The sequence below is a fragment of the Rhinopithecus bieti genome, unplaced genomic scaffold (genome assembly GCF_001698545.2).
Source record: "Rhinopithecus bieti isolate Rb0 unplaced genomic scaffold, ASM169854v2 scaffold_14826, whole genome shotgun sequence".
NCBI lineage: Eukaryota > Metazoa > Chordata > Mammalia > Primates > Cercopithecidae > Rhinopithecus > Rhinopithecus bieti.
The window spans coordinates 479,122-494,071 of record NW_016808328.1 but is presented as its reverse complement, the minus strand read 5'-3'; the positions used below and the strand labels follow the sequence as shown (position 1 = coordinate 494,071).

The window sequence follows — 14,950 nt, the reverse complement described above, 5'->3', positions numbered from 1 at the left end:
AGGATGTTCTCGATCTCCTGACCTCATGATCCGCCCGCCTCAGCCTCCCAAAGTGCTGGGATTACAGGCGTGAGCCACTGTGCCCAGCCAATTATTTTTATTTTTGTTTTCTGGAGACGGGGGTCTCACTCTGTCACCCAGGCTAGAGTGCAGTGGTGTGATCATGGTTCACTGCAGCCTCGACCTCCCAGGCTCAAGTGATCCTCCTGCCTCAGCATCCTGAGTAGCCTAGGACCACAGGCATGAGCCACCACACCTGGCTAATTTTTAAAAATGTTTTGTGGTGATCAGATCTCACTATGTGTTTCTCAGACTGGTTTTCTAATTTTTAAGAAAACGTAATAGACATATATGTTTTTGTAACATGAAATCATAACTTTATGTAATCCAAGCCGGGTGCAGTGGCTCACGCCTGTAATTCCAGCACTTTGGGAGGCTGAGGCGGGCGGATCACAAGATCAAGAGTTTGAGACCAGCTTGGCCAACATGGTGAAACCCCGTCTCTACTAAGATACCAAAACAAAACAAACCTGTGTAATCCAAATTAAAATCTTCTTCAGTATGTATATATTTATATTTATGATCTGTATGCATATATTTAAAAAACAACTTATTGGATATAATTCATATACAATATAATTCACCCCTTTAAAATATACAATTCAGTGGTTTTTAGTATATTCACAGAGTTGTGCAACCATTACCAGGGTCTAATTTTTTTTTTTTGAGATAGAGTCTCACTTTGTCACCTAGGCTGGAGTGCAGTGGCACAGTCTCTGCTCAGTGCAAGCTCCGCCTCCTGTGTTCACACCATTCTCCTGCCTCAGCCTCACGAGTAGCTGGGACTACAGGCACCTGCCACCACGCCGGGCTTATTTTTGTTTTTTGTATATTTAGTAGAGACGGGGTTTCACTGTGCTAGCCAGGATGGTCTCGATCTCCTGACCTCGTGATCCACCCGCTTCGGCCTCCCGAAGTGCTGGGATTATAGGTGTGAGTCGCCGCGCCCAGCCAATTTTTTTTCTGGGGGGGCAGAGACGGAGGCTTGCTCTGTTGCCTGGGCTGGAGTGCAGTGGCATGATCTCGGCTCACTGTAACCTCCGTCTCCTGAGTTCAAGTGATTCTTCTCCCTCAGCTTCCCAAGTAGCTGGGACTACAGGCATGCACCACCACACTCAGCTAATTTTTGTATTTTTAGTAGAGATAGGATTTCACCATGTTGGTCAGGCTGGTCTCGAACTCCTGACCTCATGATCCACCTGCCTGGGCCTCCCAAAGTACTGGAATTACAGGCATGAGCCACTGTGCCTGGCCAATTTTTGTATTTTTTAGTAGAAATGGGGTTTCACTATATATTGGCCAGGCTGATCTTGAACTCCTGACCTCAAGTGATCCACCTGCCTTGGCCTCCCAAAGTGCTGGGATTACAGATGTTAGCCACCATGCCCGGCCACCAGGGTCCAATTTTAAAACATTTTCATCACCTCAAAAAGAAACCATGTACCCATTAGCAGTCACTCCTCTTCTCCATCCTCAGTTCTTGGCAGCAAATAGTCTACTGTCTGTATGAATTTGCCTATTTGGATATTTCATATAAATGGAATCATATACATTTATTCTATATATAAATCATATACATTCCCCCTGGAATCCACGGGGGATTGGTTCCAGGACTCCTCTGTGGATGCAGAAGTCCGTTATAGTTGTCCCTGTATCTGCAGGTTCTGCATCTATGGATACGATATGTGGTCTTTTGTTCCTTTCACTTAGTTTATTCAAGTTATAGCATGTGTCCATACTTCATTGCTTTTAATTGTCAAATAATGTTCCACTGTATGGATATGTCACATGTTATGCATTTTTAATTTTGCTTTTAAATTTAATACTTCTGAGAGACTTCTCAGAAGTATTCTGGGAATATAGAATTTCCTGCTTTTTTGCCTCCTATATTCCCGACTTGGAGCTAAAGAAGCCAGCAACCTGGACTGAGAAAAAAAATTCCAACAAAATCCTGCTGCCTCTTGCCTAAGAACCAGGGAAGGGGCAGCCTAAACAAGACCACAGACTTTTAGATAATTACTGCTCTACTGTAAACACCGCAGAAAAAGCTGTGGCTCCATCTTCACGCATGCCAGCAAAGGCTGAATGGGTGGCCTAGACTTCCATCCTCTGTTGGTGGTCTATAAATTTAACAAATCTTTTACTGATGGGCTTGGGTGGTCTCTAGTGTTTTGCTATTACAAACAATAAGGCCTCAGTATTCCTCTGTTGTATCTTTGGACATCTGTATGACTGTTTCTATAGAATAAATTTCTAGATGTAAAATTATTGGGACAGTAGCATCCAGTGAGGCCTTCAGGAATGGCAGTTAGATGGATGATCTCAAAACATGGAAATAGGCTGGGCGTGGAGGCTCACGCCTGTAATCTCAGCGCTTTGGGAGACCGAGGTGGGCGGATCACCTGAGGTCGGGAGTTCAAGGCCAGCCTGGCCAACACGGTAAAACCCTGTCTCTACTAAGAATAGATACTAGTGTATCCCTCCACTAGTGAATGGGAGCTGCAACTCCCATTCCCCCACCCCAGCAGTAATAAGGAGCCTCCTCACTGTGGTTGCTGGCTTTTTTGGTTCCAATTCTGAGATGTATAAGGCAAAAAACTAAGAAGCTCACTACCATCTAAAATTCTGTCTTTCTGGAAGCAGAAGTCTCTCAGAAGTATTAAATTTATTTACTTATTTTTCTTTTCCTTTAAATCACATTCTGAAAGCAAGAAGTATTAAATCTAAAAAATGGGGCTGGGCACGGTGGCTCACACCTGTAATCCCAGCACTTTGGGAGGCCAAGGCAGGCGGATTACCTGAGGTCAGGCATTTGAGACCAGCCTGGCCAACATGGTGAAACCCCGTCTCTACTAAAAATACAAAAATTAGCCAAGTGTGCTGGTGCACGCCTGTAATTGCAGCCACTCAGGAGACTGGGGCAGGAGAATCACTTGAACCCAGGAGGCAGAGGTTGTAGTGAGCCAAGATCGCGCCACTGCACTCCAGCCTGGGCGACAGAGCGAGACTCTGTCTCAAAAGAAATAATAATAAAAAAATAAAAATGAGGTAACCCAGTGGAGCACTTGGACTTCTGTCTCCACCTGGTTATAACAAAGCAGTACCATCTCCCTTCTCCTTTTCCCTCCACGGAAATGTCTGGCCAACATGGTGAAACTAGTATATCTCCCTGATACACTAGTGGAGGTGGCCTCATTACCACTGGTTGATGTTCAAAGTCCTGACTCTGTTAGACAACCTCTGATCGCACCCCAGGGGCAGGGGCCTGGCAGGGTTTGAAGGCCCTAGTTTCCTCCCTGGCCATCTCTGACAGTATTCTGGTGTTTTGCTATTACAAACACCAGAATACTGGTGCATTACAGCCTCCAGAGGATTGGTTACATTAAGTTGGAAATAAAATATATAAACTATAAAAACAAGTTACATATAGTGTGATCACATTTTTCAAGGAATAAAGTAGTATGGGCCGGGCATGGTGGCTCACACCTGTAATCCCAGCACTTTGGGAGGACAAGATGGGAGGATAACTTGAGGCCAGGAGTTTGAGACCAGCCTGGGCAACATAGTTAGACCCTGTCTCTATTAAAAGAAAAATAGTAGTATGTACATAGAAAATAAAAATGTAGAAGAATAAGTAGCAAATTAGGTTCAAGGGTAAGGGAACTCTGACTTTCTCTAGTGCTTCAGTTTTTATTTTTTTAAAACAATGAATATAACTGTTAGAAGTAGTGAAAAGTATTTTTTAAAGGCATACTTTTCTCAGATGCTATCATTAGATACCTATATGTTAATTTCTATGGTTACTAATAAAAAACTGGGTGTAGAATAAACATATCCTGGCTCCCAGTGTAGGATGCTTTCCATTGTATCACAATGCCCTCAGTCAGCTGTAGCAATGGGCTGTATTCAGTGTAGTTCAAACTAAACAGGGTAATTTTGATTCTATAACTTTGTTGAAATTGAATTTTATATTTAACTTGGATTAAAGGAGAAAGTTTTTGACTTGTAGAATTCTAGAAATTTGAGTTTTTCGCCAGGCTCAGTGGCTCACACCTGTAATCCCAGGACTTTGGAAGGCTGAGGTGGGTGGATCACTTAAGGTCAGGAGTTCAAGACCAGCCTGGCAACATGGTGAAACCCCGTCTCTAATAAAAATACAAAAAATTAGGCCAGACGGCATAGCTCATGCTTGTATTCCCAGCACTTTGGGAGGCTGAGGCGGGCGGATCACCTGAGGTCAGGAGTTCGAGACCAGCCTGGCCGACATGGTGAAACACTGTCTCTAATAAAAATACAAAGATCAGCCGGATGTAGTTGTGGGCACCTGTAATCCGAGTTACTCAGGAGGTTGAGGCAGGAGAATCACTTCAACCTGGGAGGCAGAGGTTGCAGTGACCGAGATCATACCATTGCACTCCACCCTGGGTGACAAGACTGAAACTCCATCTCAAAAAATGAATAAATAAGCCAGGCATGGTGGTGGCTTATTTATTATTTATTATTACTCCCAGCTGCTCAGGAGGCTGAGGCAGGAGAATCGCCTGGGAGGCGAGTTTGCAGTGAGCTGAGATCACACCACTGTACTCCAGCCTGGGCAGCAGAGCGAGACTCCATCTAATTAAAAAAAAAGAAATTTGAATTTTTCCACAGTTTTACTATATATATATAAATTATACATATATATATATATATATGGATGTATGTGTGTGTATATATGTGTGTGTGTATATATATATATATATATATATTTTGAATAGTGACAGGGTCTTGCTCTGTTACCCAAGCTAGAATGCAGTGCTATAATCATGGCTCACTGCAGTCTTGAACTCCTGGGCTCCAGTGATCCTCCCACCTCAGCCTTCTGAATAACTGGGACTACAGGAGAGTGCCACCACGGTGGCTAATTTTCTAATTTTTTTGGTGAAGATGGGGTTTTGCTTGGTTGCCCAGGCTGATCTCCAACTCCTGGCGTCAAGTGATCCTCCTGCTTTGCTTTGGACTTCCAAAGTGTTGGGATTATGGGCGGGAACCATTGTGCATGGCCTTTTGTATACTTTTAAAAATTTCAAAAATAAAATAAAATAAATATTTCATCTGACTAATAGCTCCCAATTTTCTGATGCTATTAAAACTTTGGAAAAGTTGTTCATGGTCATAATGACGTTTCTTATTTGACTTGTCATTAGTAGTTAGTAAAGAAGGTATTTTTTTTTTTAAAGAATACACATTTATTTATGTGTGCATGAAGGAAAGTGCTTATTAGGAGTATGAGATGTGTAACAAGCTTCTGATATACGAGAAACAAAAGTAAATTGGGAAAATTTGCTAGAAAATTATAGAGAAAGGAGACAGTCATCTGTGAAAGGAAAGGGGCATTTGTGTCCTGACCAGGTCTTCATGAACTATTGTGTATTCTGAGATTCTTTTGCCCATGCTCAAGGACTGGCTCTGCAGACCACTGTAGGAGATTGTGTATGGTGACTGCTCTGTAGCCAGTCCCCATTCATCTTTAGCCTGCTTTTAGTTTAACATGTTTCTAAGTTCCTACATGTAATATCTTTATTATGTCTCCTTTACCGACTTAATGATTTTAACACTGCTTTGACAGGCAGCTTGGGAAATTTTAGTGAATTTTATAGATTAAGTGGAGGTGGATAAAGACCTTGAGTCAGACTAGTTCTTCGTCTACCAAACTACGGTTTTTTTTTTTTTTTTTCCTCCAGTAAATCTCAAATTTGGATTATCAAGCTAATTGGAAAGGTAATGTATTAACATTTTCTTGTCTGTAGTAAATTTACTTGTGTGTTATCAGTTTTCCATGCTATTAATGGTCAGTATCATCAGAAAGGCAACTTCGGACACCACTTTGTTATATAGTAAGATGATTTAGTGCTGTAAATTGACTTGGGTTCTGAGAACCAAATATCATCCTAACCTTCCCACACCAGTGTTTCTTAATGTATCCAGCAGGCAGGTGCCTTACTTTGAAATCTCCTTGAGTGCCTATAACAAAATAAGGCTTCCTGGGCCCCAACCCAGGAGTTCTGCTGAATCAGAATCTCTAGATATGAGGCCCTGGGGTCTTCATTTTAAATGTTTTCCTTAGGTTATTTGTAATCACAATAAAATTTAAGAACTAGGCCTTTTTTAGGAAGTACATTTTTGTACAAGTTTATGTAGTATTAGGAATTAATATGATTCATTCTGCCCTCAAATTCTGTGTATATTTTGTTACTGATACAGAATAATCGGAATTTTTTTTTTAAACCAAGTTCTGTTGTTAACTGTCCCATGCTGTCTGATTAGGTTTCTAGCATCCTCACTATAAGCCCATGTTTTTTTGTTTTTGTTTTTGTTTTTTAAAGTCCCTTTACCTCTCCATTAGTTTAGGAATTAATGACTTTTTACTGATGTAGCATTTTACTGAAATGCTTCTGAATTTTTTGAGAGTTACTTTAGGGTAATAAACAGTACTTTCACCAGCATCTTTGAATGACTTATTGGAGAGTTATTTCTGGCACTCTCCATAGACGTCATAGTCAACAGGCTGTGTTGATCTCTAGCAATGTCAGAACATTCTCTTCCAGCATTCCAGCTCTCTGTCCTTCCCATCTCTCCTTTTCCTACAGCCCATCTTTCCTTTTTAAACTTGGGGCTGATTCCATGTCTTGCTATCATGAATCGTGCTGCAGTGAACAGACGTATGCATGTGTCTTTATGGTAGAATGATTTATATTCCTCAGGGTATATACCCAATAATGGGATTGCTGAGTCGAATGATAGTTCTGTTTTTAGCTCTTTGAGGAATTATCACACTGTTTTCTACAATAGTTTAACTAATTTACACTCCCACCAGCAGTGTATAGTGTTCCCTTTTCTCTACAACCTTGCCAGCATCTGTTATTTTTTGACTTTTTAAAAATAGCCATTCTGGTGTGAGATGGTATCTCATTGTGGTTTTGATTTGTTTTTCTCTAATGATCAATGATATTGAGCTTTTTTTCATATGCTTGTTGGCTGCATGTATGTCTTCTTTTGAAAAGTGTCTGTTCATGTCCATTGCCCACTTTTTAATAGGGTTGTTTTTTACTTGTAATTTTGTTTAAGTTCCTTATGGATGCTGGATATTAGACCTTTGTCAGATGCATATTTTGCAAATATTTTCTTCCATTCTGTAGGTTGTCTGTTTACTCCGTTGATAGTTTCTTCTGCTATGCGGAAACTCTTTATTAAATCCTGTTTGTCAACTTTCATTGCAATTGTTTTTGGCATCTTCGTCATGAAATCTTTGCCAGTTCTTATGTCCAGAATGGCACTGACTAGGTTGTCTTCCAGGGTTTTTATAGTTTTGGATTTTACATTTAAGTCTTTAATCCATCTTGAGTTGATTTTTGTGTGTGGTGTAAGGAAGGGTTCCAGTTTTAATCTTCTGCCTATGGTTAGCCAGTTATCCCAGCACTATTTATTGAATATGGAGTCTTTGACGTCACTTGTTTTTGTCAGCTTTGTCAAAGATCAGATGGTTGTAGGTGTGTGGCCTTATTTCTGGGCTCTACTTGAGGGTGGAGGATGAGAGGAGGGAGAGGATCGGAAAAAATAACTATTAGGCGCTAGGCTTTGTACCTGGGTGATGAAATAATCCGTACAACAAACCCCGTGACATGAGTTCACCTATGTAACAAACCTGCACATAACATCCCTGAACCTTAAAAACAAAACAAAACAAAACAAAACAAAACAAAAAAACCACCTTGGGGCACACATGATGGGACTAAAAAAGATTTGTACCATTCTGATTTTTAGGAAAATCTACCTCGCCATTGCCATTCATTAAGTAGGATTAGAAATAGATTATTATAAATATATCTTTTGTTATTTTCTTGCTCCCTGTAGGAATGTGTGCAACAGGATATGGGCCGGGTGTGGTGGTGCATGCCTGTAGCCTCAGCTACTGGGGAGGCTGAGGCGGGAGGATTTCTTAAGTCCACTAATTTGAAACTGCAGTTTGCTGTGATTGTGCCTGTGAGTAACCACTGCACACCAGCCTGGGCAACATAGTAAGATCCTATCTCTAATTGAAAAACAAAACAAAACAAAACAGGGTATAGGATATTTATTTTTATCTTTGAAATGGAGTCTCACTTTGTCACCCAGGCTGGAGTGCAGTGGCACGATCTCGGCTCACCGAAACCTCCACCTCCCAGGTTTAGGCGATTCTCCTATCTCAGCCCCCCGGAGTAGCTGGGATTATAGGCGTGTGCCACCACGCCCGGCTAATTTTTGTCCTTTTTGTAGAGATGGAGTTTCACCATGTTGGTCAGGCTGGTCTCAAACTCCTGACCTTGTGATCTGCCCGCCTCAGCCTCTCAAAGTGCTGGGATTGCAGGAGTGAGCCACTGCGCTCAGCCAGGATATGGGATATTTATAATGAATTTTTTTGGAGGCAGGCACACCTACAAGTTTCCCTTTTTACTTTGCCTTATTAAGAATACTGTCTGATATAATGAAAAATGATTTTTACATTTCATAAAACCCATAACAGACTTTGCCTTTGCCCGGAGGCAAGGATTTATGTACCCACTAGGAATTACTGTTCTGTCCAACGTAGTTGCCATTAGTCATTCGTGGCTATTTGAATTATGAAAACGTATTATGTTTGGCTGGGCACGGTGGCTCACGCCTGTAATCCCAACACTTTGGGAGGCCAAGGTAGGCGGATCACGAGGTCAGGAGTTCGAGACCAGCCTGACCAACATGGTGAAACCTTGTCTCTACTAAAAATACAAAAAGTAGCTGGACATGGTGGCGCACTCCTGTAATCCCAGCTATTCAGGAGGCTGAGGTAGAAGAATCACTTGAGCCTGGGAGGCAGAGGCTGCAGTGAGCCGAGATCGTGCCACTGCACTCCAGCCTGGGTACAAAGTGAGATTCCGTCTCAAAAAAAAAAAAAAGTTTATGTTTTAAATTATAAATTATAGTCAGGTGCTGCATATGCCAGTGTCTCAAAAGATTGTAATTTGCTTTAATTTTTTATTTTTGAGACGGGGTTTTGCTCTTTTGCCAGGCTGGAGTGCCGTGGCATGATGTTGGCTCACTACAACCTCTACCTCCCAGGTTCAAGCGATTCTCCTACCTCAGCCTCCCAAGTAGCTGGGACTACAGGCGCACACCACCACATCTGGCTAATTTTTTGTATTTTGGTAAAGATGGGGTTTCACTATGTTAGCCAGGCTGGTCTTGAACTCCTGACCTCAGGCGATCTGCCCGCCTTGGCCTCCAAAAAGTGCTGGGATTACAAGCATGAGCCACTGCACCCAGCTTATAATTCATATTTTTATTATACCTTTTCTATGTTTAGATGTGTCTAGATGTACAGATACTTACCATTATATTCCATTTGCCTACAGTATTCAGTACAGTAACGTCCTGTACACGTTTGTAGCCTAGGAGCACTAGGCTATACCATGTAGACAAGATGTGTAGTAGGCTATATCATCTAGGTTTGTGTAAGCGTACCTTGTGATGCTTGTAAAATGCCAAAATCGCCTAACAGCACATTTCTCAGAATGTGTCCCTATCAGTAAGTGATGCATGACTGTAATTTAAAATAAATGAAACAAAAAAATTCAGTTCACTTGAACTAGCCCCATTTTAAGTACTCCCTAGCCACATGTTGCTAATGGCTACCATATTGGACATTGGCAATATGGATCATCTCCATCATGCATTAAGTTCTCTTCGGCAGTAGTATACTAGACTGGTTATTTTTATTATTTATTTATTTGTTTATTTATTTTTGAGACAGAGTATCTCTCTGTCACCCAGGCTGGAGTACAGTGGTGTGATCTCAGTTCACTGCAACCTCCGTGTCCCGGGTTCAAGTGATTCTCCTGCCTCAGCCTCCCAAGTAGCTGGGACTACAGGCACCCGCCACCACACCCAGCTAATTTTTGTATTTTTAGTAGAGACGGGTTTCACCATACTGGCCAGGCTGGACTCAAACTCCTGACCTTGTGATCCTCCTGCCTTGGCCTCCCAAAGTGCTGGGATTACAGGCCTGTGCCACCACGCCTGGCCCTAGACTGATCATTTTTAAGAAAAGAAAGAGGCTAGTGCTAGCTGGGTGCAGTGGCTTATGCCCGTAATCCCAGCACTTTGGGAGGCTGAGGCAGGTAGTTCAATTGAGTCCAGGCGTTCAAGACCAACCTGGATAACGTGGTGAAACCCTATCTCTACTAAAAATATTAAAAATTAGCCAGGATGGTGGTACGTGCCTGTAGCCCCCAGCTACTTGAGAGGCTAAGATGGGAGGATTGCTTGAGCCTGGGAGGTTAAGGTTGCAGTGAGCTGAGATCGCACCACTGCACTCCAGCCTGGGTGACAGAAGGAGACCCTGTCTCAAAAAAAGAAAAAAGAATGGCTAATGAAAAGACAAAATAATAAAGACCCAAATTTCTACTCTTCCTTCCACAATGTAACTTTTCCTGGCTTCTTGTACTCTTGATTAAAATTCAGAAAAAGTCATGTCATGTTGAGTATCATCACTTTGACCTTGTTTTTTAATGTTTAATTCTGTTTTCCAGGCTGGCAGTGATGGTGAAAGCATAGGGAACTGCCCCTTTTCCCAGAGGCTCTTCATGATTCTTTGGCTTAAAGGAGTTGTATTTAGTGTGACGACTGTTGACCTGAAAAGGTAAGACATGGTCGCAGTTTGCAGTCAACTTAAGCTGAACTTTCTTTTCGGTTTGATCCTATTTTCACCTTGATGGCATGTATTCTCTAAAGGAAATATATTGTATTAAAGTTCTGCTGGTTTTGGGACAAACTTAACTTGTATATAACTATTTTGGACAAGTCACGCTGTCAGTATACTGCATGTGGTACTCAATCTTTTTTAGGAACTTTTGTGTGTTTACCTTAAATTTCATGAGCAGCACCAGGAGCCAAGTGTTAGTGTGGATACAGTGAAATCCTTGACTTCTTTTTTCCAGTGTAAACATGGAGTCATGAAGAACTTTCTAAGCAGACATCATCTTGGCCCCAAATGTGTTAAACGTGTGACCTATATAATCTGGATCTTTAAAGACAAGGATTTTTAGGAGGTTGAATACCATTGTTGTCAATTTCATTTAATTTACTTTTCAGGGAATAGCAATAATTTTCTATAGCATGATTTTAATCATATTTGTTTAAATGTATTGTAAAATAAGAGCAATTATCTGTGGCCCCATGTCTGTTCTTGCTAAGTGAAGAGTTGTTTGCAGCTTTCTCTCCTGGATGACTTTATGGCTTATTTTCCATAGTGGAGAGGGCTGAGAAGAGCCATGATGAATAGAAAGCTCTGTTTTATTCAGGAATGTGTATTCTAACCTTTAGCAAACAGGTCTGAGGTGAAGAACATTGATACATCCCCTTCCCCAAAAGATTTAAATCAAGAGTTAAGAATAGTTGTATTAATGGGAAAATCTAGGGTTTGGCAGTGGATTCCTCTTGATGCAAGTGTCACAACATGATTTGCTATTATACTTGTTTTTAAAACTATTAGTCTGTTCTCACATTGCTATAAAGAACTACCCGAGACTGGGTAAATCATAAAGAAAAGAGGTTTAATTGACTTACAGTTCTGCAGGTTGTACAGGAAACGTGACTGGGGAGGCCTCAGGAGACTTACAATTATGACAGAAGGCAAATGGGAAGCAGACACGTCTTTCATGGCCGGAGAAGGAAGAAGAGAGAAGGGGGAGGAGTTACACATTTTTAAACAAACAGATCTTATGATAACCCACTCACTGTCACAGGAACAGCAAGGGAAGTCTGCCCTTGTGATCCAGTCACCTCCCAGAAGGCCCCTCTTCCAACAGTGAAGATTACAATTTGATATGAGATTTGGGCAAGGACACAAATTTAAACCGTATTATATATCAAGTCATGAACAGTGTCCAGAAAAAAATATTTACAGCTTATCACTTGATAAAGTGGAAGAATTCATGTATGTCACCCTTCTGAGCGTCATATGGTGATAGTTACCCGATAGCTATAATTCCATTCCCAGTTCTGGGTTAGTGTACTCAGATTCCTATCATTCCCTTAAAATATATTTTTACTTACTGCTGGTGCATATATTTGAAATTTTACAGACTTTAAAATTTATTGAAAATAAACCATAAAGTCATCTAGGAACCCCTTTAGTTATGTATATAAATGTAGAAATAAGACTTTGGGAATAGTGAGTTAAAACTACAAGCTCTTGGGAAGACATTACCTTATTCATGTTGGACAGAGATGTTTTAAGAATGAAATAAGTCATGTAGTTACCCTTCTATTACTGTTTTTTATACATGTATACACAAAGGAAGTTTCCCAATATAACTCCTAAAAACAGACTGGGCCACGAGGCACACACCCTTACTGTGTCCTAAAATACATGAATTTCGCCTATTCCATTTTTGGCTTGGAGCAAGTGAGTTGACTGCCATGCTTTGAAAAAGCCTTCATTGAATAGTTTAATACAGTGCTTTAATTGTGATACATACCAGTAATAGCGCCATAAATGATGGGAATCTGGGTCAGAAAAGGAAGTAAACCCATTATAGCTATTTCAGAGTTGTCTGTTACTTTTCGTTTGCAGACTTTTTAAAGGCATTATTCCTATAGGTTGATTGATATTTGCAGATTTGTATATATATGTTTATGTGTATATGTGGAAATATGTGTAAGTGTATATGTTTAAGTGTATGTGTTAAGTGTTTATATATAAAAAGTGGCGCATGGGAGGTAGGCATTCAGGGCCTCATAATTAGAAAATATCAAAGAAGATATATGTTTATTACCTAGGACTTTATGTAAAATCAACAGTAGAGAGCACTTGAAATTGAAGCATATATTTTTTGGTCTTCTTTAGCAATTTAGACCTAATCATAGGTCTCCAGTAAATCTAAAAAATGCCTCTTAGGGCAACTAAAACTATACAAGTAGTACATGATAATGAGTCTTTACCATCCCTACCCCCTAGTCATCAACTTCCCCTTCAGAGAGATAATTTATTTTAGGTTTAGTCTTTATTCTCTCAAATCTTTTCCTTTTTTCTTTTTCTTTCTTTTTTTTTTTTTGAGACAGAGTCTGCCTCTGTCACTGAGGCTAGAGTGCAATGGCACGATCATGGCTTACTTTGTGGCCTTGAGCTCCTGGGCTCGAGTAATCCTCCAGCCTCAGCCTCCCAAGTAGCTAGGACTACAGGCATTTACTACCACAGCTGGCTAATTTTTTATTTTTAAGAGACAGAGTCACCCTGTGTTACCCAGGCCGGTCTTGAACTCCTGGGCTCAAGCAGTTCTCTGACCTTGGCCTCCCAAAGTGCTGGGATTACCGATTTTAGCCATTGTGCCTGGCCTCGTCCAGATCTTTTCTATGGGTTTACACACTTATAGTCGTAAACAAAAGTTTAAAGAGAAGATACCTTAAGAAAGTGAACGTTGGTTCAAAACAAAACAAAACAAAACCCACCAGTATATATGAAAGCTATCACAGAGGAATAAAACATCCTTGTAGTACTTTTCATAATATATTCTTTATCTTAAAACATTAAATGTGACTCTTTTTAGAAATTTGTGGGGGAGAAAGTGCCTATAGGGCTTATTTTCCTGCTTTTCCTGGTAATTGCCTAATATCTTGGTGAGAAGTACTGACTCCAGAACAAACCAGTGGAGAACAATAGAACTCCTCTGAGAGTTACTAAGCAGCTTACTCTATGATTTGAAAAAAATGATTGTTACGTGACATTTCATCCATAAGAACAAGCCCATTTCTAGTTCTGGCACTGTATGACATGTTCTCTTTGAATCTCAGTTGGCATTAATGGCTGTGCTGGTAGTATTCATGTGTCCCTTGTGAGGCTTTGAACAATCTCCCATTACTTGCCTGTCAGAGCAGCTTTAGTGCTTTGGTGGGAGTCATTTCCAAACCTAATTTTCTGTTCATATTGCAATTTAAAGAACGTTTAGATAAAAAAAGTGCCCAGGCTTCACAAAGAATTTCGATTTACATAAACGATTTGAACAAAAGCTTCAGAGAATATAAGTGAAAATATTAAAATTGAGGGCAGAGTTCAGGATGTTCTGGCATGTCATCAGTTGGGAAACAACCATGGCATAGTATAGAAAATTTCAGGAGTGAGACCTGGCTGCATACGAGAGAGCTCTATCACTGATTTCACTGGGACCTTGGGCAAACTGCCTCGTCTTCTTTGGAGTCGGTCACCTTATGTTTAAATTCAGGAAAAAAGAAGGGAAAAAAACTTCACTTTTGTAATAGTTTAAAATGTTACAATGGAACTATGAAACTGATAGTTCTGCATATCTTAAAAGGCAGTTAGAAACTCAGAAGAAAATCTGATTCCCAAATAGACTCTTCAGATAGTTTTATTTTCATGATCATGTCTCTGTGGTTCCACCTTTCTGAAAACAGTCTTCAGTAACTTGAGAAATCAGTTCAGTTTCCATGCTCTTCAGTAGCAGCAGCATGAATGACACATGCCAAGAGACTAAATGGAATGAAACAGGCCTGTCTTTCAGAGAGATCATCTATTTCCTGCTGCTGGCCAGACAGGAAAGTCAGACTCCATTTTTCCCCTTTGTAAAGTTGACTTGAGCTGCGTGAAGCACTTGTTAGAACAGTCCAATTCAAGATAATTGTGCTTTATGACTACATTCAGAATCACATGTGTACCCACTGTGTGTGTGTGTGTGTGTGTGTGTGTGTGTGTGTGAATGTGTGTGGGTGGGGTGTGTGTGTGTGAGTAGGTGAGTGGTGGGAGTGTGTGGGTGGTGGGGTGTGTGTGAGTAGGGGTGTGTGTGTGTGAATGTGTGTGGGTTGAGGGGGTGTGTGTGGGTGG

The 14,950-nt window shown here is 40.8% G+C and overlaps 1 protein-coding gene across 2 annotated transcripts in view; it reads left to right on the top strand.

The window, feature by feature from the left end:
- CLIC4 (CLIC family member 4) overlaps positions 1-14,950 on the top strand; it is a 99,661-nt gene that overhangs the window by 49,687 nt on the left and 35,024 nt on the right. Inside the window, exons 1-2 of one of the 2 annotated variants that reach the window (XM_017886515.1) lie at positions 5,789-5,820; positions 10,644-10,753. In XM_017886515.1, the coding sequence (XP_017742004.1) occupies positions 10,698-10,753 (56 nt within the window). In that variant the 5' untranslated portion in view covers positions 5,789-5,820; positions 10,644-10,697. Of the gene's footprint in view, positions 1-5,788; positions 5,821-10,643; positions 10,754-14,950 lie in introns of those variants that run through there. The other variant, XM_017886514.1, reaches the window with a different exon arrangement.